Source organism: Apodemus sylvaticus, chromosome 17, assembly GCF_947179515.1.
Source record: "Apodemus sylvaticus chromosome 17, mApoSyl1.1, whole genome shotgun sequence".
NCBI classification, from domain to species: Eukaryota; Metazoa; Chordata; class Mammalia; order Rodentia; family Muridae; genus Apodemus; species Apodemus sylvaticus.
In genome coordinates, this window is record NC_067488.1 from 51,186,665 (window position 1) to 51,212,134 (window position 25,470).

The window sequence follows — 25,470 nt, forward strand, 5'->3', positions numbered from 1 at the left end:
CACACTATTCACATACAGACATGCACATTCACACATGTACACTTGTATTCATTTCTAGCATATATACACAAGCAAATGCACACAAACCTACAACACATACATGCTCACAAAAAATGTATCTATGCCACAGGTGTGTGCCCACATAAGACACACATGAACACACATACACATACATTCTTGGGTATGGTGCACTTGAGTGCTCTGTCTGAGTATACATAAGGCCTTAGGGTGAATCCCCAACACCATGAGAAATACATGTTACTGCTTGTGAACATTAGTGATGCCTGACCACAATAAGACAGAAAAGGGGCTTAGACAAATGCACCAATCTGCCTGGAACTGCAAGGAGTGTGGGCAGGGCTGAAGAGCAACCGCAGGTTAAGGAGTTCTGTCCTGCACATTCCAAGAGAAGTGCTTGAGTCCTGTCAGGAAGAGGGAGACCTTGCCTGAGAGCCTGGGACATGTGACAGCAGTGTCTCTACATGACTGGGGATGAGGGTCATGTGGCACCATCACACCTGCAACACAGTTTAGGCAAGTGGTCCCTGGTCACCTGAGTGTGAATTGGAGAGCATGGAGACGGGTCAGCCATGTGGGTGCTCCATCTCTCTGGCACCCACCAAGCCCCTGGACACTGAGGCTCACTGAGGTTCCCTGTGAGCAGTGTCCTCAGCCTGAGTCCCCCTGGTGACTGGGAGTCCCACCCTCTGACACATCTGACAGACAGCTGGGAGTGTGCCAGTCTCCCTGCGTTCTGTTTTCACTTTGCCTGCTGCTCCTTTCTTCTGTCATTCTCTGTGGTCACCACTGTGAGGACAGCAGCCTTCCTGTCCTGGGAGCCTTCCCAAGTCACTCATGGTACCACAGAGTGTTGGAGACCCCCATGTCATGTCTCCAGAGAGGAACAGTGTTGTCTACACCTGTCTCAGAAACCCGAGAAGAACTGACCTCCTCCTGCAGTCTGTCACCAACCTGGTCACCACTGATGAGTCTACCTTTGTGTTCTCTTCCTTCCTCCTCCCTTCCTCCCTCCCTCCTTCCTGTCTTCTTATCACATCTTCTTTGTAGCTCTCTGTAGTTTTAGCAGTCGGATTCTTCTGGTTGTACAGCTCAGGCTGACCTAGACCTTGCTGTGTATCCCAGGGTAGCTGCACACACAGGATTCTCCTGATTTGGGCTCCCAAGTGCTGAAACTGCAGCCCTGTGCCAGTGGCCCAGGCTCAGGCACACCCTTTAATCACAGCAGTCAAATTGTCTGTTGTGGAGGGATGAGGCAGGGGGAAAGTTGTTTGGAGACTGTTGACTGAGGACTCAGCAAGAGAGGGCTGGGGACAAAGCAGAAAACAGCAGCAGCAGCCACAAGCCTGGTTTATTTTGCATAGCTCAGCCTGCCCTGCAGAGCAGGCCTGGAATTAGTGTCCTTGGTCACGTCTCACAGCACAGAGCTGGTATGGGGAGGGGACAACTAGAGCAGTAAAGATGCCATGGTCGCTGGGCCTGGGCTGTCCATCGGGCACCGAGAAGCTAAAGCGCTGCAGGAGGCAGGTGAAGAAGAGGAAGAGTTCCATGCGGGCCAGGGGCTCCCCCAGGCATGCTCTGCGGCCTGTGGGTGGAGAGGGTTCAGTCAGTCTGGGACCTGATTGGGGCTCCACCCTCCAAGGCACCCTGGGGACAGACAGGCAGCCAGGACTCCCCAGGCACCTGCAGAGAAAGGCATGAAGGCCTCAGGCTTCACAAAGTGGCCCTGGTCATCCAGGAAGTGTTCAGGATGGAAGCGGAGGGGCTTCTCCCAGACAGTCTCATCCTTCAGCACGGAGGACAGGTTGGGGATGAGGGTCGTCCCCTGGCAGGAGGCAATGGTGTGAACATGGAGTGGGGTGGGGCTGCCTAGACCCTGGTCACTAGGATAACATGCAAAATGTCTTTTCTGTACACACTGGATTCCCTCATTTAACCTCAACCCCAGATCCTCCCAGCACCTTGGAGGGCTGTGTGAAGATCTCCCATGGGAGTTCAGCCCAGCATTTATCCCTGTGTCCAGTTCTCCATAAAGTGTCCTGTGGCCATTTCCATGTAACATTTCTTTCTTCTGGGGACTCTTGTTCTTGTGAGCACATTAGGAATAGGATGTGGTGGCCATGGCCTGCCCTGCCATAGTTTGATTGTGAACATGATGAAGCGGAGACAGACCCAGGCCTACCTTGGGGATGAGGAAGTTTTGAACTTCAATGTCACGACTAGTGATACGTGGTAAATTCAATGAAGCAATGTCCCCAAAACGCTGCACCTCATGAATGACAGCATTGGTGTAGGGCATGTGGACCTGGTCTGCCATCTCTGGATGCCGCACCTGCCCTATGACTTGGTCAATTTCCTGTTGGACTTTGCCTGGAGGGACAGCATCCGCTCAGTTAAAGAGTCACAGGGGCCTTCCCTGTCTTACAACCATGTTAAGGACTGAGTCCCTGTGAGAAAGACACTAATGGGTGGCACTGGAGTCTGGATTGAGTTCATGCTTAGGGCCACAAGCATCTCAATCATCTGGGGAGTGCGCCTTTATCTCCCTCCCAGCCCCAGCCCCAGCCAGGCTCACGCTGCACATCCGGATGCAGGATCATGAGCAGCAGGGCCCAGGACAGTGTGGTTGAGGTGGTCACCATCCCTGCAGCGAACAGGTCTCCCACCACCTTGTGCAGGTTCTTATCATTGAAGCTGCTCTCAGGATTTCCCTTGGCCTGGGCCAGGCAGAAAGGATGGGCTCAGCAGGGAGAGGAAGTCCCATACGTCCCCCATTTTCCCAACCTGCCCCATCCTGAGTTACTTGGTGAGACACAGGACCCCACCCTTCTGGACTCACAGCTTTGTGTGCTGTATGGACCTCAGCCCACAGCCCCTGGATACAGTTTTGGGAGCCGCCAATCACCTTCTCAATCTCTGCCAGGAAGGCATCAGTCAAATTTCGGGGTGGCTGGGCAGGGTCCCATGTCGTCCTGTTCTCAGTCAAGAGGTTATCCAGTATGGCCATGAAGGACTTCTGACCTTGGAAGACCTTGTCACCCAGCCCTGGGATGCGCAGGAGTATTGGGAATGCATTAAGAACCTGTGAGAGACACAACGAGTCTCAGAGCTTCCTCTACATAAAATTAATTATTAGTGAATAATGATCACGTATGCGTCTCCTATGTCACAGTGTGGGGGAGCATGTCATAGGACAATGTGTAGAGTCCATTGTGTCTATCCTACATGGGTCCCCAGCATCAAACTCAGGTCGGGAGGCTTGCTTGGCAGCTCCTTACCCCTCACCATCTGTCTGGACCCTCGGTGCTAGCGCTGCTTCCTATTCACCTGGAGCAGCTCAGTCGCCAGGCTCCTTCACAATGGACCCGGAGCCTGTCCGTCCACACCCGACACCTGCCTCTTCTTCAATTGTCAAATTTGCAATTTCCACCTAAAGGCTCTCATAGCACCAGATGAACAGAGAAATGTTCTACCCCTACTATAATCATAGTTGTTGTGTCTTTTATGCAAACAGAGGGTCCATGTTCTCTCCCTTACTGGAAATCCTGATCTTGGTCCACCTCACCCCTCCTGCCATCTTTGAGTGGTCAACAGGCGTATCCTCCTGCAGATGATCGTCAAAAGGCCTCTACTACAGCTTAGCACATAGCCTACCCCAGTGAAGATGGACTGCACAGAAGTGGCTCTGTGGGCAGCCTTGTACCTCCTACCTCAGGAATGAAGCCAGAGATTTCTGTCAAACTTTCTTCCTGTACTTTCAGCATCCTGATGAGGTGAGGGTCTTCATATTCAAAGCGACGGGCAAAAATGAGAGATGCAATCACATTGCACACAGCTTTGTCCAACATGGTATTTGGGTTGATGGCCTGCCCTGGGAGTGGAGTTGCAAGCAAGTTACTGGAGTGCCCATCTCTCCCTGTGCCCAACCATGTCCCTCACTCATCACCCACCAGCCTGGGCCATGAAGGCATCACAGAGATGACCGGCCTCCTTGATCACCCACTCCTCCAGAGATTTCTTGCCCAGGCCGAAGTTGCGCAAGGTAGACACAGAGAATCTCCTCTGCTCTCGCCACTCGGGTCCGTAAGATGCAAGGGCCACACCTGCAGGCACATCTGTGTGTAACCAACGATGCCCAGGCATGGTGTCTCCTGCTCTCATCAATTCTCTTTTCCTCTGGGTTTTGTCCTGCCTGTGAGCCTCCCAAAACCTTGCTACCACAATCCAGCACATGCAGCCTGGATGTCAGTGAGTTTTCCATGAATTACAGGACCACAGTCTTACCCATATTCATTCCCCGTGCTTCCTCTCCTCATTGCCATATCTCAGAAGCCATCTGCATCTTCCACAAACCCCTTTACCTTGGGATCTGGGCTTCACACCCAGGTACTCAAAGATGGGCAATGGAGGGTGGTCAGCGGTGTCCTCTCCATGGGTCACCAGCACTTCCTGCATTGCCTTTAGCCCGTTGATTACAACCACAGGCTTCCAGGCCATCTGCAGGCTGAACACGGCACCATAGCGGTTTTGAAGCTGAAGTAGAGGGACAGAGCACTGAGAAAGTGGAGGTCTCTAGAGATTACAGAACCATGCTCACTACACAGGCATGTTCAAAGTGTGAGTGTGCACAAGCTGTTTCTGTGTGTATGTGCATATTTGTGTATGCTTAGACAAGCATGTTTTTATATGTGAATGTGAGTGTGCATGTGTATGTGAGGTCATGTCTCTCTCTCCCTGTGTATGTGTGTGAGTGTGTGTGTGTCCATGTTTATTTGTGTGTGTCTTACTTGTTATTGACCCTTGGTCCTCATGCATCCTAGCAAAATGCTCTTCACTGAGCTCCATGCCCTTCCTGAGGATGCCTGCCATTGTGTCATCTTATGTTTTCAGTTCAGCAAAGGAATCATAGTATACGCGATACTTCAGTGGTGACCTTGCCAGAGCAAGAAAACTGTCCTGGTGTCCCTTAGCATGTCAACATACATGAAGAAACTCTGGTTCCTCAAGATGGGCAGTGAGACCAGAGAGTGCAGCACCAAGCGATTCAGGCAGCCACAGCCTCTCTCTGCATTTGGTGTCCTGACTGACATGGGGCCTTAGACTTCACAGCAGACCAAGACCTCTAATTTGACAGATCCATAAGGGACTTGGGACTTCTATGGCTGCTGCTCTGTCCAACCAGCCTGAACCCTGTTGTAACATCCTGCTTCACCTCCTGGACTATGGCCCCCAATCTTTTGCCCTAGAAATTCCCAGTTACTGCCACTAAAACATTTTTAAGCCTGTGTTCTCTTTGGGGCCCAGATTCCTGTCCAACCTGTGGCTCAAGCCCTACTATGGACAGCATGACTTCAGGTCCCATCCACCACTAAATCACTCACCTTGTACATGCTGTACTGAAGGTTATCTAGGTCCACCTGCAGCAGGTTACCCAGCACAGGCCATGGCACAGGGCCCGGTGGGTAGCGGGAAGACCAACGCTGTTGCCGGTGCATCAGGTCCACCAGTAATATGAAGATGACTGTGAATATGGCCACAGGCCACAGGCCAGTCCCAGACAGCAGCTCCATGACCACCCCACTGATAACCAGGGTTCTCACAGGCAATGACCAACACTTAATATAACACCTACGATCAGGTATCCCCAAGCCTGGATCCTGCCACCTTATAAAGGAGTGCCAGGGTTGCCCTTTGTCCTCTGTGTCCAGCCCCAATCCTGTGTTTTGTTTGTCCAAATGTTGAGAGGGTCCAGAGTCGATCAGTGCCTTCCCGGAATTGAGCATGCTGAATCTGCTGGGCTGAGCGTGGTAGGCAGATGTTCAGTGGACTCCTGCTTCAGGGTGGATGATCTGATCATTGTGTGTTGGAAAATCATCTGGTATGGTACCCATGCAGAGCTTTGGGGGCGCGTGTTCATTGTCTCAGAGAGGAAGGAGACATCCTAGACCTTCATGGATCACGTTGTGATCAGCATGTGAGGGGTGACTGGCATCCAGTCAATGGCTTCTTTAGATAAGTGAGCAGTGGGAGGCTGTCTTCTGCAGTTGAGGGAAAGGGACTGGAGTCTCTATGGGCGAGGAAAATGCAGTGGGGCAGGGTAGCTGGAATCCCTGTGGAGCAGTGAGTGTCAGTGCTGAGGAGACAGCTAGAGGCCCTGTTGGGAAGTGAGGGCCAGTGGGGTAAGTGCAGCTGGAGAATTGCCATCTTGAGGACAGGTCTGTTGTCACCCAGCTGATCCGGCAGGAACACATAGAACATGGGAGTTCTCAGCCCCAGACTGAGGAAGCTGAGTAATGACCTGAGAATCGTTGGGGACCACTAATTTGGGACAGGAACTTGACACATGCTGGCCTCTGCATCTTATTGCACCTTTGTTTCTTGGTGGATCAAAAGGCAGTTTTCATCTCATGCAAGAGGCCTGTGACCAGGGTGAGCAGCCATGAGAAAAACAGAAAGATGACTCCAGAAACTTTTCAGAAATGATGTTTGTGTGCTGGGCACTGCTGGGGACACCGCACATGCCAGGTCACCATTCACTAGTGTCAGCAGATCCTCAATCCCTGTCCTTTCTGGGGATCCAAATCTAAAGATCAAAGGCTCAGAAATCCCAGAGGATCCAGGCAGGCTCTCTCTGCTGCACCTTCAGTGTGCTGGAAGGGAGACAGGGGATTAATGGAGACCACATTGTGCAGCCCCACAGCAAGGACTAGGCACGGGTCTGATCCTCTCTGATATGGATGCCACCCCTGCACTACCCACTTCTGTGGGAAAAAAAGGAGCACGTGGAGGGGTGGGGTGGGGGTGGGGTGGGGGGGGGCAACAGCATTCCTGCATAGAACTCTAGCATTCAGAACCCAGGGAGACAGGGGATCAATGGCAGGACCGTGCACATTGCCAGGGTAGGGAATGCTGGGTGCCAGAGTATCTGTGGAGCATCAGGCTGCCTGGCTAGCATGGAGGTCTTTGCCTGGAGGGCGGGGCCATTTGCATGGCCCCAGGTACCTGTTGAGGAAGCTGCTTGGCTGTGAGAAGGTTTGATCCTTCCCTGGTGGCTGGAAAAGCTGAGGCCTGTTCCATGCTTTTACATGGCAGGTTTTAATAAGAAGGGGCAGTTCATGGTTTTAAGACTTTATTATTAAAAGAATAGAGAGATAAAAGGAGATACAGAAGAAAAAAGAGAAAGAAGAGAGAAATGAGGGATGGTCATGACCACGTGGAAAGGAGGGAAGAGAGAGATGGGGGAGGGAGAGAGGGGAGGGAGAGAGAGAGGGGGAGAGAGGGGGAGGGAGAGAGAGGGAGGGGGAGGGAGGGAAAGAGAGGGAAAGACAGAGGGAGGGAGAGATGGAGATGGAGAGAGGAGGGAGGGAGGGAGAGAGAGGGAAGGAAGGAAGAAGGAACGGAGCGAAAGAGAGAGAAGAAGGGAGAGAGAGGGAGGGAGAAAGGGAGGGAGGGAAGAGGGAGAGCTAGAGAGAGGAGAGACAAGAAGCCTGCCTGTAGAGTGGGCTGGGTTACCTGGCTGTGGTGACCGAGGAGTGGGGAAAGCCTGGCTCTAACCAGGTGACTGCAGAGGTGGAGTCCAGCCACAACAGTAGAGGCTTGGGGTGTGGCCACGCGTGACTGAGGACCACACATCTCTCCTGCTGGGGGTGGTTGTGGGGGCTGCAGGGGCTGGGGTATAGGACGCAGTGACTGATGTCCTCCTGTTCCGTGCAGGTGGAAGCTCTGTCTGCAAGGTTGCAGGTAGAAGCCACCCACCACTGGGTCTCCAGGGTTCAAAGTCTTTGCTGTACCTGAAATCAGGCTGCCTGTGCACAGATCACCTCTCGACAACTCCCCCCTTTTCTTTTCTTTTTTGTTTTTAAAGGCGATGGGTCATTGGAGTGGCTATGTCATTTGTGGTGAAAGTTTTGGGTGGGGTGGAGGCATCAGAAGAAAGCCACAGTGGTAAAGAGGATGGGGTGGGGGGGAGACAAGGGATGATGAAATCAATGGGTAGTAAAATCTGAGGGTAATAACATCAGTTTTAAACAAAAATCTGTTTTAAACAGCAATCAATTAATAATCTAGATAGACATTGTTTTTCTCACCATCACTTTCTCAAGCCCCAAGTTGGTCTGAAAGGGGACCTGCATGGGAGTCAGGACACCAGCATGGTCATGGTCAGAGAGAGGATCAGGGATGCAACTTGCTGAGGGCACTGACAGACTCAGGCTGCTGGGTTTCTCCTGGTTTGCTCCAGGACCCTTCCAAGGTAACTTCTGGTACCTGATAACTAACCTTGCCTGTCAGTACTGGGACCTCAAATTTGGCCTCTCATCTCTTCCTGTCTGTGTCAGACATGACATTATCAAAGAGAAGCAGTGGTGCTCACTGGGTGTTGGCCCCTGTGGGGGATGGGTGACTCAGTCTGGAAACTGTTGAACCTGCTGCTCACTGGACAGTAAAGCACATGGTTGTGTAATAGGAGATTCTAGGATAATAGACATGGAAGACTGAGAGAGTAGAAGTTATGAAGCTTCAGTGGAAAAGGAACGCTATTTGTTGTTGTAACTTGTGACAGTCATGGTACATTTGGTAAAACTGTTGAGAAATACCACAGTCAAAGGGCAGAGCTGTGGGGTGAACAGGCCATTTGTAAACAAAACACACATGTTGTGAGATCCCAGAGAGGTCAGCAGGGAGGTCTGGACTTCTGAAGAGCTCTGGGGGAAGGTCTGGACGTGGTATGGGTGATTGCAGTGTTGGTGGGAGCTTAGATGGAGGATGTGGTGTCCTGAATACAGCAGGAGATGAGTCTGGGATGGTGTCCTCGCCATGGCAGTAGAGGGGCTGAGGTGATGTTTCCCCAGGATATGGAAATCACAGTGCTGCATGCGGTGCAGATGGAGGAAGATGTGATGGCAAAAATAAAGGGGGAATATTGCAAAAAGTGTCAGTGCGAGGGGGAGTATAGGGATTTTGAAAATTACATTGGATAAGAACATTGAAATCAGAGCTGGAGAGATTGCTCAGCGGTTAAGAGCACTGGCTGCTCTTCCAGATGTCTTGAGTTGAATTCCCACAACCACATTGTGGCTCCCAACCCTCTGAAACAGGATCCAATGTCCTCTACTGATGTGTCTGAAGACAGCTACAGTAGACTCAGACCTAATACATAAAATGTATAAATAATTCTTTTAAAAATAGAATAATCAAAATTTGGAGCCCTAAAGGGACTCAGTGACAGGGGAGGGCCACCACTTTGGTGGTGGCTGTAGATTTGGTTGTGCCTTGATGGCAGAAACAGTGGAAGATGGATCTCTGAGTTCAAGTCTAGCTTGTTCCATACATGGAGTTCCAGGTCAGCCTGGGCTGCATAGAGAGACCCTGTCTGTAAGAAAGTCAAAAGCAGGATCTTTCCTGCCTCTGTGGCATGAGGCTATAAATGTACAATTCAGTAGTGAAATGGACATAGGACGAGCAGGTGGAAATTAGCAACAAAGATCTCAAACAACCAGAGGGTCATAATGCAAAGGAAATGGGACAAACTGAGGTAAATGGAAACAGTATGTTATTCAAAATACAACAATGAAATAAAACATCAACTCTCCCACCTGTCCAAAAGGTTAGGCATGCTCCTAACCCTGGGTTCAACCCACATCACCTCAAAAATATGTACACAGAACTTCTGAGTAAGAAGCAACTGGAGTAGATCCAGACTGCCATCCTTGGGTTTCTGTTTCTGTGATCCAACACAAAGGTGGGAGGGAAGAGTTTGCATCATCTTAGAGTCTAGAATGCCATCATTTAGGGCAGTCAGGACTGAGACCCAAGAAGGAGACCATGGAGGAGTGCTGGTCACTAGCTTGTCAGCCTTCTTTCTTATATCATTCAGGACTACCTGCCCTGGGGTGGAAGCCCCACAGCATGCTGGATCCTCCCACTGCACCCATCAATCAAGAAAATGCACTTCAGGCCAGTCTGCCTGGGACATCTTCTCCATGTAGGCTCTCTCTTCCCAGGGTATGCACGCTAGAGTCTAGCAGACTGTACTGACACATGCAGAGACAGCAGAGGGGGAAACTTAACAAGGATGTTAAGAATGAGGAACCCGGGAAACTCCACAGCCTTCTGTGCACAGCCAGCCAGGAGAGAGTCATCTCCCAGCAGTGCTTTCACTTCTGAGCACAGAGGTGAGATCATCACGTTCTCTCTGAAGGGGAAAAGCTAGCAGCACACAGGGCATAAGATCAGTGGATCAGCTGGAACAGAAGTCTTCTTGCCGCCATTTGCACCAGGGAGCCAGAAAACACCACAACCTTCTGTGCTTAGCCAGCCAGGAGAGAGAGATCTTTCAGCAGTGCTTACAATTCTGAGCTCAGAAGAATAAGGACACAGGCTTACAGGCCCACAGGAGGAACAAACTCCAGCAAGAGACAACAATACCAACTACTGCCAGAGATATCCAGATGGTGAAAGTCAAGAACAAGAACCCTACCAACAGAAACCAAGGCCACATGGCAGTGTCGGTGCCTAGTTTTCCCACTACAGCAAGTCCCCAATACACTGGAAAAGCAAGAGTCAGATTTAAAATCACATCTCATGATGCTAATAGAGGGCTTCAAGAAAGACTTAAATAACTACCTTAAAGAAATACCAGAGAACATGGGTCAACAGGTAAAAGCCCTTAAAGAAGAAACACAAAACTCCCTTAAAGAATTACAGGAAAACACAAACAATCAAGTGAAGGAACTGAACAAAACCATCCAGGATCTAAAAGTGGAAGTAGAAACAATAAAGAAATCACAAAGTGAGACATCTCTGGAGATAGAAAACCTTGGAAAGAATTCAGGAGTCATAGACGCAAGCATCAACAACAAAATACAAGAGATAGAAGAAAGACCCTCAGGTGCTGAAGATACCATAGACAACATTGACTCAACAGTCAAAGAAAATGCAAAATGCATAAATCTGGTAACCCAAAACATCCAGGAAATCCAGGACACAATGAGAAGACTGAACCTAAGGATTATAGGTATAGATGCAAGCGAAGATTTACATCTTTTTTTTTTTGATGCAATAGCAAGAGGATTTTTATTCCAGAGGCCCCGGGGTCCACAGTCATACACCATGCAGGGGTAGAGGACTGTGGAACCCCAAGTACAGAATCAGGACAGCTTTTATTTTTTGTAACAAAGCCCACAAATCACAAACCAATCATTCCTTAGCATCGAGAGCCCGTATAGTGTGAGCCAATCGAATTGTACCACTCCATAGTTTATTTTATTTTATTTTCTATATTCTTTGCTTACATTCTGAATGCTTTCCCCTTTCCCTGGTCCCCTCTCCCCATCGGTCTCATAGGCCCTCTTCCTCTGCCCTTTTCCCAATCACCCCTTCCCATTTGCCTGTCCTGGTACTCCCCTACAATGCTGGATCAACTCTTTTCAGAACCAGGGCCCTCTCTTTCTCTCTTTTTGGGTATTATTTGATATGCTAACTGTGTCTTGAGTATTCAGAGCTTCTGGGCTAATTAATATCCACTTATCAGTGATTGCATTCCATATGTATTCTTTTGTGACTGGGTTACCTCACTTAGGATGACATTTTCCAGTTCCAACCATTTGCCTAAGAATTTCATGAATTCATTGTTTTTAATTGCTTAATAGTACTCCATTGTGTAAATATGCCACATTTTCTGTATCCATTCCTCCATTGAGGAGCATCTGGGTTCTTTCCAGCTTCTGACTATTATGAATAAGACTGCTATGAACATAGTGGAGCATGTGTCCTTATTGCATGCAGGGGAATCCTCTGGGTATATCCCCAGGAGAGGTATAGCAGGGTCCTCCGGAAGTGTCATGTCCAGTTTTCTGAGGAACCACCAGACTGACTTCCAAAGTGGTTGCCCGTCTTGCAATCCCACCAGCAGTGGAGGAGTGTTCCTCTTTCTCCACATCCTCGCCAACACCTGCTGTCTCCTGAGTTTTTAGCCTTAGCCATTCTGACTGGTGTGAGATGAAATCTCAGGGTTGTTTTGATTTGTATTTCCCTAATGATTAATGATGTTGAACATTTCTTAAGGTGCTTCTCAGCCATCCAAAGTTCTTCAGGTAAAAATTCTTTGTTTAGCTCTGTACCCCATTTTTAATAGGGTTATTTGGTTCTCTGGGGTCTAACTTCTTAAGTTCTTTGTATATATTGGATATCAGCCCTCTGTCGGATTTAGGGTTGGTGAAGATCCTTTCCCAATCAGTTGATTGCCATTTTATCCTTTTGACAGTGTCCTTTGCATTACAGAAACGTTGAAATTTTATGAAGTCCCATTTGTCAATTCTTGATCTTAGAGCATAAGCTATTGGTGTTCTGTTCAGGAACTTTTCCGCTGTGCCCATGTCCTCCAGAGTCTTCCCCAGTTTCTTTTCTATTAGTTTCAGTGTGTCAGGTTTTATGTGGAGGTCCTTAATCCACTTGGAGTTGATCTTAGTACAAGGAGATAAGAATAGATCAATTCGCACTCTTCTGCATGCTGACCTCCAATTGAACCAGCACCATTTGTTGAAAAGGCTATCTTTTTTCCACTGGATGTTTTCAGCTCCTTTGTCGAAGATCAAGTGACCATAGGTGTGTGGGTTCATTTCTGGGTCTTCAATCCTATTCTATTGATCCACTTGCATGTCATTGTACCAATACCATGCAGTTTTTATCACTATTGCTCTGTAATAATGTTTGAGGTCTGGGATACTGATTCCCCCAGAAGTTCTTTTACTGTTGAGAATAGTTTTAGCTATCCTGGGTTTTTTGTTATTCCAGATGAATTTGAGAATTGCTCTTTCTAACTCTATGAAGAACTGAGTTGGGATCTTGATGTGGATTGCATTGAATCTGTAGATTGCTTTTGGCAAGATGGCCATTTTAACTGTATTAATCCTGCCAATCCAAAAGCATGGTAGATTTTTCCATTTTCTGAGATCTTCTTTGACTTCCTTCTTCAGAGAGCTGAAGTTCTTGTGGTAAAGGTCTTTCACTTGTTTGGTTAGAGTCACCCCAAGATACCTTATGCTGTTTGTGACTATTGTGAAGGGTGTCATTTCCCTAACTTCTTTCTCAGTCTGCTTATCCTTTGAGTATAGAAAGGCTACTGATTTGCTTGAGTTGATTTTGTAACCAGCCACTTTGCTGAAGTTGTGTATCAGCTATAGGAGTTCTCTGGTAGAATTTTTTGGTGTCACTTAAATATACTATCATATCATCTGCAAATAGTGATAGTTTGACTTCTTCCTTTCCAATTTGTATCCCTTTGACCTCCTTATGTTGTCTAATTGCTCTAGCTAGGATTTCAAGAACTATATTGAAAATATATGGAGAGAGGGTCAGCCTTGTCTAGTTCCTGATTTTATTGGAATTGCTTCAAGTTTCTCTCCATTTAATTTGATGTTGGCTACCGGTTTGCTGAATATTGCTTTAAATACATTTAGATCTGGGCCTTGAATTCCGGTTCATTCTAAGTCTTTTAGTATGAAAGGATGCTGAATTTTGTCAAATGCTTTTTCAGCATCTAATGAAATGATCATGTGGTTTTTTTCTTTGAGTTTGTTTATGTAGTGGATAGCATTGATGGATTTCCATATATTGAACCATCCCTGCATCCCTGGGATGAAGCCTACTTGATCATGGTGGATGATTGTTTTTGATGTGATTTTGGATTCAGTTGACAAGAAGTTTATTGAGTATTTTTGCATCGATGTTCATAAGTAAGCCATCTGGTCCTGTGCTTTTTTTCGTTGGAAGGCTTTCTATGACCCCTTCTATTTCTTTAGGGATTATGGGACTGTTTAGATGATCTATTTGATCCTGATTAACTTTGGTATTTGGTATCTGACTAAGAAATTGTCCATTTCCTTCAGATTCTTCAGTTGTGTTGAGTACAGGCTTTTGTAGTGGGATCTGATGATTTTTTTAATTTCCTCAGTTTCTGTTGTTATATCAACCTTTCCATTTCTAATTTTGTTAATTTGGATACTGTCTCTGTGCCCTTTAGTTAGTCGGGCTAAGGGTTTATCTATCTTGTTGATTTTTTTTCAAAGAACCAGTTCCTGGTTTTGTTGATTTTTTTGTATGGTTCTCTTTGTTTTTACTTGATTGATTTCAGCCCTAAGTTTGATGATTTCCTGTCCTCTTCTCCTCCTGGGTGAATTAGCTTCTTTTTGTTCCATGACTTTCAGCTCTGCTGTTAAGCTAGTGTATGCTCTCTCCATTTTCTTTTTGGAGGCACTCAGGGCTATGAGTTTTCCTCTTAGCACTGCTTTCATTGTGTCCCATATATTTGGGTATGTTGTGCCTTCACTTTCATTAAATGCTAAAAAGTCTTTGATTTCTTTCTTTATTTCTTCCTTGACCAAGGAATCATTGAGTAGAGTATTGTTCAGTTTCCATGTGTAAGTGGGCTTTCTGTTGTTTTTGTTACTATTGAAGGCCACTTTTACTCCATAGTGATCTGATAGGAGGCATGGGATTATTTCGATCTTCTTATATTTGCTGAGGTCTGTCCTGTGACCAATTATATGATCGATTTTGGAGAGGGTACCATGAGGTGCTGAGAAAAAGGTATATTCTTTTGCTTTGGGATGAAATGTTCTATATATATCTGTTAAATCCAATTGGTCCAACGCTTCAATTAGTTTCACTGTGTTCCTGTTTAGTTTCTGTTTTCCTGATCAGTCCATTGAGGAGAGTGGGATGTTGAAGTCACCCACAATTATTGTGTTAGGTGTAATGTGTGCTTTGAGCTCTAGTAAAGTTTCTTTTATGAATGAGGGTCCCCTTGCATTTGGAGCATAGATGTTCAGAATTGAGATTTCTTCTTGGTGGATTTTTCCTTTGACCAGTAAGAAGTGTCCTTCTGTGTCTCTTTTTATGACTTTAGGTTGAAAGTCAATTTTATCTGATACTAGAATGGCAACTCCGGCTTGTTTCCTGAGACTATTTGCTTGTAGAATTGTCTTCCAGCCTTTTACTCTAAGGTGGTTTTTGTCTTTGAGACTGACGTGTGTTTCCTGTTTGCGGCAAAATGTAGGGTCCTGTTTACACATCCAGTGTGCTAGTTTTGATTATTATGTGACAGGAGGTATTTCTGTTCTGGTCCAATCTGTTTGGAGTTCTGTAGGCTTCTTGTATATTCATGGACATCTCTCTCTTTAAGTTAGGGACGTTTTCTTCCATAATTTTGTTGAAGATATTTGCTGGCCCTTTAAGTTGTAAATATTCACTCTCATCTATGCCTATAATCCTTAGGTTTGGTCTTCTCATTGTGTCCTGGATTTCCTGGATGTTTTGGGTTACCAGCTTTTTGCATTTTGCATTTTCTTTGACTGTTGAGTCCATGGTTTCTATGGTATCTTTGGCATCAGAGATTCTTTCTTCTATCTGTTGTATTCTGTTGTTGATATACGCATCTATGTCCCCTGACATCTTCCCAAGGTTTTCTATCTCCCAAGTTATCTCCCTTTGTGATTTCTTTGTTGTTTATACTTCTGTATTTAGGTCCTGGATGGTTTTGCTCAGTTCCTTCACTTGCTTGTTTGTGTTTTCCTGTAAATCTTTAAGAGATTTTTGTGTTTCCTCTTTCATGACTTCTGCCTGTTGACCAAAGTTCTCCTGTATTTCTTTAAGTGATTTTTGCATTTCCTCCTTATTGGCTTCTATTTTTTGACCCATATTCTCCTGAATTTCTTTCAATGATTTTTGTGTTTCCCTTGTAAGGGCTTCTAACTTTTGATCATTTTTCTCCTGAATTTCTTTAAGATATTTATTAATGTCCTTCATGTGTTCCTCTATCAGCATCATGACCAGTGATTTTAAATCCTAATCTTGTTTTTCTGATGTGATGGGGTATTCAGGACTTGCTGTTATTGGAGAATAAGATTCAGATGCTGCCATATTGCCTTGGTTTCTGTTAGTAATGTTCCTACATTTGCCTTTAGCCATCTAGTTCTCACTGGTTTTAGTGGTCTTGTTGTCACTGGCTGATGCTTCAACCTCCTGTGAGCCTGTAAGGCTATTTCCACGACACTGGATGACTGGGTTTCCCCTGGCACAGATTGCTGATGTACTGCCTTCCTCTAGTGTGCCATTGGAGCCCTGCTGTGTCTTGCCCCAAGCAGTGTTATACTTGGGTTGTCTCAGCGAACCTGGTGCTCCCTAACTGCTCTGTCATGGAGCGAAGATGGTGGCAGGGCGTCCCTCCAAATACTGAGCACCCCATAAGGCACAGGACCCATGACGAGCTGGCACACAGATGAACCACCTATTTTCCCAGGTCCTGGGCACAGGCAGAACCCTGGTGGTTTGTACCCCCCAGAAATCTTAAACTAGGGATATCTCAGTATCTGGTTCTGCCTTTCTGCTCTGGAAGGCAGTGATGCTGGTGGCAGGGAGTCACTCCCTGTGCTGATCCCCAAGTAGGACACAGGCCCCATGAAATGCTGACACACAGATGAACTGCCTATCTGCCCAGGTCCTGGGCTCAGGCAGACCTCTGGCGCTTTGCCCCCCCAGAGATCTTAAACTCGGGGTGTCTCAGAACCTGGTACTGCCTTTCTGCTCAGGCAGTCAGCGAAGATGGTGGCAGGAATTCACTCCCTGTGCTGATCCCCACACAGGACACAGACCCCACGACAGGCTGGCACCCAAAACGCTGCACCTCATGAATGACAGCATTGGTGTAGGGCATGTGGACCTGGTCTGCCATCTCTGGATGCCGCACCTGCCCTATGACTTGGTCAATTTCCTGTTGGACTTTGCCTGGAGGGACAGCATCCGCTCAGTTAAAGAGTCACAGGGGCCTTCCCTGTCTTACAACCATGTTAAGGACTGAGTCCCTGTGAGAAAGACACTAATGGGTGGCACTGGAGTCTGGATTGAGTTCATGCTTAGGGCCACAAGCATCTCAATCATCTGGGGAGTGCGCCTTTATCTCCCTCCCAGCCCCAGCCCCAGCCAGGCTCACGCTGCACATCCGGATGCAGGATCATGAGCAGCAGGGCCCAGGACAGTGTGGTTGAGGTGGTCACCATCCCTGCAGTGAACAGGTCTCCCACCACCTTTTGCATGTTCTCATCATTGAAGCTGCTCTCAGGATTCCCTTTGGCCTGGACCAGGGAGATAGGATGGGTTCAATAGGGAGAGGAAGTCCCACAAGGTCCCCATTTTCCCCAACCTGCCCCATCCTGAGTTACTTGGTGAGACACAGGACCCCACCCTTCTGGACTCACAGCTTTGTGTGTTTTATAGACCTCAGCCCACAGCCCCTGGATACATTTTTGGGAGCCGCCAATCACCTTCTCAATCTCTGCAAGGAAGGCATCCGTCAAATTTCGGGGTGGCTGGGCAGGGTCCCATGTCGTCCTGTTCTCAGTCAAGAGGTTATCCAGTATGGCCATGAAGGACTTCTGACCTTGGAAGACCTTATCACCCAGCCATGGGATGCGCAGGAGTATTGGGAATGCATTAAGAACCTGTGAGAGACACACACAGTCTCAGAGCTTCTACATAAAATTGATCACGTATGCATCTCATATGTCACAGTGTGGGGGAACATGTCATAGGACAATGTGTAGAGTCCATTGTGTCTATCCTACATGGGTCCCCGGCACCAATCTCAGGTCGGGAGGCTTGCTTGGCAGCTCCTTACCCCTCACCATCTGTTTGGACCCTCGGTGCTAGCGCTGCTTCCTGTTCTCCTGGAGCAGCTCAGTTGCCAGGCTCCTTCACAATGGACCCCGAGCCTGTCTGTCCCCACCCGACACCTGCCTCTTCTTCAATTGTCAAATTTGCAAGAGCCACCTAAAGGCTCTCTTAGCACCAGATGAACAGAGGAATATTCTACCCCTACAATAAATAACCACAAGCGTTGTCTTCCATGCAGACCGAGTGCCCATGTTCTCTCCCTTACTCGAATTCCTGATCTTGGTCCACTTCTCCCCTCCTGCCATCTATGAGTGGTCAACAGGCATATCCTCCTGCAGATGATCGTCAAAAGGCCTCTACTACAGCTTAGCACATAGCCTACCCCAGTGAAGATGGACTGCACAGAAGTGACTCTGTGGGCAGCCTTGTACCTCCTACCTCAGGAATGAAGCCAGAGATTTCTGCCAAACTTTCTTCCAGTACTTTCAGCATCCTGATGAGGTGAGGGTCTTCATATTCAAAGCGATGGGCAAAAATGAGAGATGCAATCACATTGCACACAGCTTTGTCCAACATGGTATTTGGGTTGATGGCCTTCCCTGGGAGTGGAGTTGCAAGCAAATCAGTGGAGTGCCCATGTCTCCCTGTGCCCAACCACGTCCCTCACCCATCACCCACCAGCCTGGGCCGTGAAGGCGTCACAGAGATGACCGGCCTCCTTGATCACCCACTCCTCCAGAGATTTCTTGCCCAGGCCGAAGTTGCGCAAGGTGGACACAGAGAATCTCCTCTGCTCTCGCCACTCGGGTCCGTAAGATGCAAGGGCCACACCTGCAGACACATCTGTGTGTAACCAATGATGCCCAGGCATGGTGTCTCCTGCTCCAATCAATTCTCTTTTCCTCTGGGTTTTATCCTGCCTGTGAGCCTCCCCAAAACTTGCTACCACAATCCAGCACATGTAGCCTAGATTTCAGTGAGTTTTCTATGAATTACAGGACCACAGTCTTACCCACATTCATGCCCGTGCTTCCTCTCTTCATTGCCATATCTCAGAAGCCATCTGCATCCTCCACACTGCCCCTTACCTTGGGATCTGGGCTTCACTCCCAGGTACTCAAAGATGGGCACTGGAGGGTGGTCAGCAGTGTCCTCTCCACAGGTCACCAGCACTTCCTGCATTGCCTTCAGCCCATTGATCACAACCACGGGCTTCCAGGCCATCTGCAGGCTGAACACGGCACCATAGCGGTTTTGAAGCTGAAGTAGAGGGACAGAGCACTGAGAAAGTGGAGGTCTCTAGAGATCACAGAACCATGCTCACTACACAGGCATGTTCAAAGTGTGAGTGTGCACAAGCTGCTTCTGTGTGTATGTGCATATTTGTGTATGCTTAGACAAGCATGTTTTTATATGTGAATGTGAGTGTGCATGTGTATGTGAGGTCATGTCTCTCTCTCATTCTCTCTCCCGGTGTTTGTGTGTGTCTATGTGTGTGTCCATGTTTATTTGTGTGTCTTGCTTGTTATTGACCCTTGGTCCTCATGTATCCTGGCAAAATGCTCTTCACTGAGCTCCATGCCCTTCCTGAGGATGCCACCCATTGTGTCATCTTATGTTTTCAGTTCAGCAAAGGAATCATAGTATATGCGATACTTCAGTGGTGACCTTGCCAGAGCAAGAAAGCTGTCCTTGTGTCCCTTAGCATGTCAACATACATGAAGAAACTCTGGTTCCTCAAGATGGGCAGTGAGGCCAGAGAGTGCAACACCAAGCGATTCAGGCAGCCACAGCCTCTCTCTGCACTTGATGTCCTGACTGACATGGGGCCTTAGACTTCACAGCAGAACAAGACCTCTAATTTGACAGAGCCATAAGGGACTTGGGACCTCTATGGCTGCTGCTCTGTCCAACCAGCCTGAACCCTGTTGCAACATCCTGCTTCACCTCCTGGACTATGGCCCCCAATCTTTTGCCCTAGAAATTCCCAGTTACTGCCACTAAAACATTTTTAAGCCTGTGTTCTCTTTGGGGCCAGGATCCCTGTGGCTCAAGCCCTACTATGGACAGCGTGACTTCAGGTCCCATCCACCGCTAAGTCACTCACCTTGTACAAGCTGTATGGAAGGTTATCTAGGTCCACCTGCAGCAGGTTACCCAGCACAGGCCATGGCACAGGGCCCGGTGGGTAGCGGGAAGACCAACGCTGATGCCGGTGCATCAGGTCCACCAGTAATATGAAGATGGCTGTGAATATGGCCACAGGCCACAGGCCTGTCCCAGACAGCAGCTCCATGACCACCCCACTGATAACCAGGGTTTCCACAGGCAATGACCAACACTTAATATAACACCTACGATCAGGTATCCCCAAGCCTGGATCCTGCCACCTTATAAAGGAGTGCCAGGCTTGCCCTTTGTCCTCTGTGTCCAGCCCCAATCCTGTGTTTTGTTTGTCCAGATGTTGAGAGGGTCCAGAGTCGATCAGTGCCTTCCTGGAACTGAGCATGCTGAATCTGCTGGGCTGAGCGTGGTAGGCAGACATTCAGTGGACTCCTGCTTCAAGATGGATGACATGATCATTGTGTGCAGAAAAATCATCTGGTATGCTACCTATGCAAAGCTTTGGGGCCTGAGGAAATTGCCTCACAGAGGAATGAGACGCCCTAGACCTTCATGGAGTACTTTGTTGGCCGAACAGGAGGGCTGACTGTCATCTAGTCAATGGCTTCTGTGGGTGTGTGAGCAGTGGGAGGCTGTTTCCTGTAGTTAAGGGAAAAGTCTAGAGACCCTATGGGCAAAGGAGGGCAGTGGGAAAGGGAAGCTATAATCCCTGGGGGTGAGTGAGGGCCAGTGGGGCAGGCAGCTGGAGCATTGCCATCTTCAGTATAGTTCTGTGGTCATCCAGTTGATTAGGCAGGAAGACATACAAGTTGGAATTTCTATGACCCAGTCTGTGGAAACTGAGAAATGTTGTGAGAATCTTGGGGGTCACTAAGTAAGTCTATGGAGCTGTCACATGCTGGCCTCTTGTCTCTTATTCACCCTGTGTTTCTTGCTGGGTCAATCTCACCTGGCCAGAGTCTTCCACCTGGAGATAGGTAAGGAAGTTTTCTTCCTCATGCCAGAGGCCTGTGGCCAAGGTGAGCAGCCAAGAGGAAAACAGAAAGATGACTCCTGAGCCATCTCACAAATGGTGTTTGTGTGCTGGGCACTGCTGAGCACACCACACATGCTAGCTCACCATTCACTAGTGTCAACAGAGGATCAGTCCCTGTCCTTGCTGGGGGTACAGACTTCTAAATGAACAAAGGCTCAGAAGTCCCTGTGAAATCTAGGCAGGCTCTCTCTTCTGCACCTTCAGTGTGCCAGAGCGAGGCAGGGGCTGAATGGAGACCACATTGTGCAGCCCCACAGCAAAGACTAGGCATGGGTCTGATCCTCTCTGATGTGGGTGCCACCCCTGCACTGCCCAGCTCTGTGTCACTGGACCCTGTGGGTGACTCCATGGTTATTGCTGGTCTGAACCCTCCATGTCTTCTTCCTCTTTCTGTCTATGCTTCTTGGCCCTGCCTAACCCTATTCCATAGAATGGCACCATAGGGTGGGGAAAAGACAAGGGTCTTTCTCAAGTCTCAAGTTGGCCTGAAAGGGGACCTGCATGGGAGGCAGGACATCAGCATTGTCATGATCAGACAGGGGATTAGGGATGCGACTTGCTGAGGTCACTGACACACTCAGGCTGCTGGGCTCCCCTGGTTTGCTCCAGGACCCTTCCAGGGTAACTTCTGGTACCTGATAACTAACCCTGCCTGTCAGTGCTGGGACAACACATTTGGCCTCTCATCTCTCCCTGTCTGTGTCAGACATGACATTATCTAAGAGAAGCTGTGGTGCTGACTGGGTCCTGGCCCCAGCGGGGAATGGGCTGACTCAGGTTGGATTTTCCTGCATCAGGTAAGTGAGCCCTTGTGAGGTAAATGCACAGACAACTGAGGGATGGCACTCACTGTGTGGTGTGATGGGTTTCCTGTCTGGCTCTTGGGAGAGGACAGTATGCTCTGCTCCTCCTGTGCCTGCTGCCACTGTCCAGTTCCCTTCATCCTTTGTCCATGTCCTCTCAGCTGTGGTAACCACTGTGGTCTGTCAGGATCATGTGACTTGAGGGGCACTGGGGTCTGCATGTTTATGTTTGCAGCACAGGTGCACCATGTTCACAACAGGCAGCTGGGACTGAGTCCCTGTCCATCAAGCACTGTTGCACTGAGGCAACAGTGTTCCTAGGTTTGCAATTTTCTGCACACATGGCAACAGATAGTTGATCGCTGTACTTTGGACTCCACTAGAAGAGGTCACATGCAACCCAGGCACATTTCTTTTGGACTCTGTCCTGTGCAATTTATTTTTCTCTTTCTTGTCTTTGATCTGCCAAGTTTCACTAAAATCCAGATCAGAAGTGAGTCTCAGAGCCATCACTTTGTCTTCCTTCTTTCTCTAAGCATCCTGGGAAGTGGGATGTGGCTCACTGGGATGATTGAGACTTTTAGGGCAGCCTTGGGAAAGTTCAGTTTGGGAAAAGGCTGGCTGAAGTTGGCTATGGTTGGCTCATCCCTGGGTGGATACTGTACCCCTCATGGTGTGAGGTCACAGTAGGACTGTGGTCCATTACCATGGGCTGGTACCTATGAAATCTCAAACCATGGAACCAATGATTGAGCAGCACTTTCAGTAAATAACAAAAATGCAGGAATTGTAAATATTTTGACTTAACCTCCATAGTAAACAATGAGAAAATAGTTACAAGACAAAAATGCAAGAAAAGGGATGGGAAGTTCCACATGGGAACATCAGGTCCCAGACTGAGACTCACCAGGAAGAGACAAGTGTTGCTCTATGACTAGAGAGCCATGATTCCAGCCATCCTGGACAACTGAGGCAGCTCTGCATTGGTTTTTAGGGATTTAAAGGTCCCCATGTTAGTTGAAGGGAACATTTTGAGACATGGCTCCATGATGAGAGACCTTCCCAACAAGGCTTCCATGGGGTTTGGTATTGTGGCTTACTCTTGTGTTGAGGTGGATGCTGGGATAGGGCTTGGAGCACACAAGTCTGAAGGACACATGGTAGAACCATGAGAGGTGCCCCCAAAGGAAACCTGTTCCTCACTGGACAGTAAAGCACATGCTTGTGGATAGAGTTACAGGAAATGCTAGGATAATGGAGATGGCAAGACTGAGACAGTAGACGATAGAGAAGACCGAGTGGAAAGGAGAGTTATTTGTTGTAACTTGTGAAAGTCATACTAAAATTGTTGAGAAATACCACAGTCAAAGGGCAGAGCTGTGGGGTGAACAGGCCCTTTGTAAACAAGAGACACATGCTGTGGATTTCCAGAGAGGTCAGCAGGGAGATCTGGATATCTGAAGAGCTTTCGGCAAAGGTCTGGGCGTGGTATGGGTGATTGCATTGTTGGTGGGAGCTTAGATGGAGGATGTAGCGTTCTAGGTACAGCAGGAGATGAGTCTGAGGTGATGTCCTGGCTATGGCAGTAGAGGGGCTGTGGTGATGGTTCACCAGGACATGGAAACCATGGTGCTGCATGCAGTGCAGGTGGGGAAGATAGGATGGCAAAATAAAGGAGGAAACATTGGCAAAGCTATCTGTGGGGAGGAGACTATAGGGGTTTTGTAAATTACCGTGGATAAGAACATGAACACAGGCTACTCTTCCAGAGGTCCTGAGTTCAATTCTTAGAAACCACATGCTAACTCACAACCATGTGTAACAGGATCTGTTGACTTCTACTGGTATCTGAGGACAGCTACTGTGTACTCAGCCCTAATATATAAAATGAATAAATAATTCTTTAAAGAAAAAGAACAATCAAATTTTGGAGCCACGAACAGAGTCAGGGTCTGTACAGGGCACTCAGCACTACAGATGGTGGTGGCTATGGATAAGGTGGTGCCATGGTGGCAGAAACAGTGGAAGATGGATCTCTGAGTCCAAGGCCAGCCTGTTCTGCATAGGGAGTTCCAGGCCATCCTGGGCTGCATAGAGAGACCCTGTCTGTAAAAAAGTCAAAAGCAGGATCTTTCCTGCCTCTGTGGCATGAGGCTATAAATCTACAGTTCAGTAGTGAAATGGAGCATGTGGAAATTAACAACAAAGATCTCAAACAACCAGATGGGCAAAATGCAAAGGAAATAAGACAAACTGAGACAAATGGAAACAGTATGGTATGTAAAGTACAACAAGAATGCCATCAACTTTCGCATTCATCCAAAAGGTTAGGGGTGTGACTAGTGTGCTCCAAACCCTGGGATCAACCCACAGCACCTCAAAAACTTGTACACAGAACTATCCAAGGAAGAAGCAACTGGAGTAGATCCAGACCGCCACCCTTGGGTTTCTATTGCTGTGATCCAACACAAAGGTGGGAGGGAAGGATTCTATCATCCTTAAGATTACAATGCCATCATTTAGGGCAGTCAGGGCTGGGACCCAAGGCAGGAACTGATGCAGAGACCATGGCGGAGTGCTACTCACTGGCTTGTCAGCCTTCTTTCTCATGTCATTCAGGACTACCTGCCCTGGGGTGGCAGCCCCACAGGATGTTGGGTCCTCCCACAGCAACCATCAATCAAGGAAATGCACCATAGTCCAGTCTGCTGGGAGCATCTTCTCAATGTAGGCTCTCTCTTCCCAAGGGATGATAGCTTTTGTCCAGCTGTTGGGACTGTCACATGCAGAGACAGCAGAGGGGGATGTATGGCAGTTAAGAAGTACGGTAAGGATGAGGAATCCTTGTTGAGTGATCTGGGAGGAGTTTGGGCAAGCAAAAAAAAATAGCCAAAATTTATAAGATGGAACAACTTTATTTAGCCAGGTACGTGCCTTTAATTTCGGCATTTGGGAAGCAGAGGATGGTGGATCTCTGAGTTTGAGGCCAGACTGGTCAACACAATGAATTCTAAGATAGCCATGGCTACATAGAAAAATTCTGTCTCAAAATATAAAACCAAATCAAACCAACCAAATGAATAACATTAACCCCCCTACATGTATACAATTCCTTGAAAAAATAGAAAGTGGAGAGAAATCCCCGCAGCTAGTTGCCTCAATGATGTAGCTCTCTGGGAAAGTATTTCTTTATAGCACATGTATACAATTCCTTGAAAAAATAGAAAGTGGAGAGAAATCCCCGCAGCTAGTTGCCTCAATGATGTAGCTCTCTGGGAAAGTATTTCTTTATAGCACTTCGAAGGCCAGGCTTTGAAAGAGACCTCTCTGTTTATTTGGGTTTCAGCCCTGTGGACAGGCACAGGATGGCTTCTTTCACCATTCAGGGTCAATCAGATGCCAGGGTGGGGCCAGGCAGGAGCAGGGGGAGGGATCCTTAAACCCTGCAGGTTCCTCCTTTGTGCCAGGGCTACCTTTGCCGCTCTCCTGTGGCTACTAAGATATATTACAGTCCATAGGTCTGTGACCTTCAGTAACCATAGCATAACAGGATGGACTGGAAAACCTAGAAATGTTGTGACTTCTGAAATGTGGCTGGTGGGCAGGGCTGTGGGGCCTGTGCCCTCCTGATTCTATTGATGTGGTGTATGAGATTGTAGAGCAGGTCTGGAAAGCAGTAGAGTAGATCAAATCATGCAGAAAACGGGAAGGAGGAAAACCTCTAAAGAAACAGTCAGCCTAAGTAAGGACAGTGCTGAGACATGTCATGTGCCCCAGAATTGCTGTTTCTGTCACCACATCCAGGGGACTGCAGGGAGGTGG

At 47.9% G+C, this 25,470-nt stretch overlaps 2 protein-coding genes across 3 annotated transcripts; both read right to left on the minus strand.

The window, feature by feature from the left end:
• Window positions 1-1,412: 1,412 nt before the first annotated feature.
• LOC127667313 (cytochrome P450 2D9-like) lies at window positions 1,413-5,588 on the minus strand. 2 transcript variants are annotated; one of them, XM_052160307.1, is made up of 9 exons: window positions 5,400-5,588; window positions 4,380-4,551; window positions 3,969-4,121; window positions 3,729-3,889; window positions 2,924-3,100; window positions 2,594-2,735; window positions 2,201-2,388; window positions 1,702-1,843; window positions 1,413-1,603 (listed from the first exon to the last, which is right to left on the minus strand). In XM_052160307.1, the coding sequence occupies exons 1-9, from the start codon at window positions 5,586-5,588 to the stop codon at window positions 1,413-1,415; spliced, it is 1,515 nt and encodes a 504-aa protein (XP_052016267.1). The 2 variants fall into 2 exon arrangements, with proteins under 2 accessions (XP_052016267.1, XP_052016268.1); XM_052160308.1 differs by lacking the exon at window positions 3,969-4,121.
• An 11,179-nt stretch (window positions 5,589-16,767) lies between these two features.
• LOC127667323 (cytochrome P450 2D9-like) lies at window positions 16,768-19,981 on the minus strand. Its single transcript, XM_052160320.1, has 6 exons — window positions 19,793-19,981; window positions 18,774-18,945; window positions 18,364-18,516; window positions 18,124-18,284; window positions 17,337-17,513; window positions 16,768-16,800 (listed from the first exon to the last, which is right to left on the minus strand). The coding sequence occupies exons 1-6, from the start codon at window positions 19,979-19,981 to the stop codon at window positions 16,768-16,770; spliced, it is 885 nt and encodes a 294-aa protein (XP_052016280.1).
• Between the last annotated feature and the right edge of the window lie 5,489 nt (window positions 19,982-25,470).

Bases quoted from the DNA above. Each gene is read 5' to 3' on its own strand.
- LOC127667313 (XM_052160307.1), bottom strand. From the start codon at position 5,588: ATGGAGCTGCTGTCTGGGACTGGCCTGTGGCCTGTGGCCATATTCACA. The intron at 2,389-2,593 runs GTGAGCCTGGCT...CTGTCCCTCCAG, and splicing joins CCTGCATCCGGATGTGCAGC to GCAAAGTCCAACAGGAAATT. The intron at 1,844-2,200 runs GTAGGCCTGGGT...GCCTCCTGCCAG, and splicing joins AAAACTTCCTCATCCCCAAG to GGGACGACCCTCATCCCCAA.
- LOC127667323 (XM_052160320.1), bottom strand. From the start codon at position 19,981: ATGGAGCTGCTGTCTGGGACAGGCCTGTGGCCTGTGGCCATATTCACA. The intron at 17,514-18,123 runs GTAGGAGGTACA...TGTCTCTCACAG, and splicing joins TCTCTGGCTTCATTCCTGAG to GTTCTTAATGCATTCCCAAT. The intron at 16,801-17,336 runs GTGATTGGCGGC...CTGTCCCTCCAG, and splicing joins TCCTTGCAGAGATTGAGAAG to GCAAAGTCCAACAGGAAATT.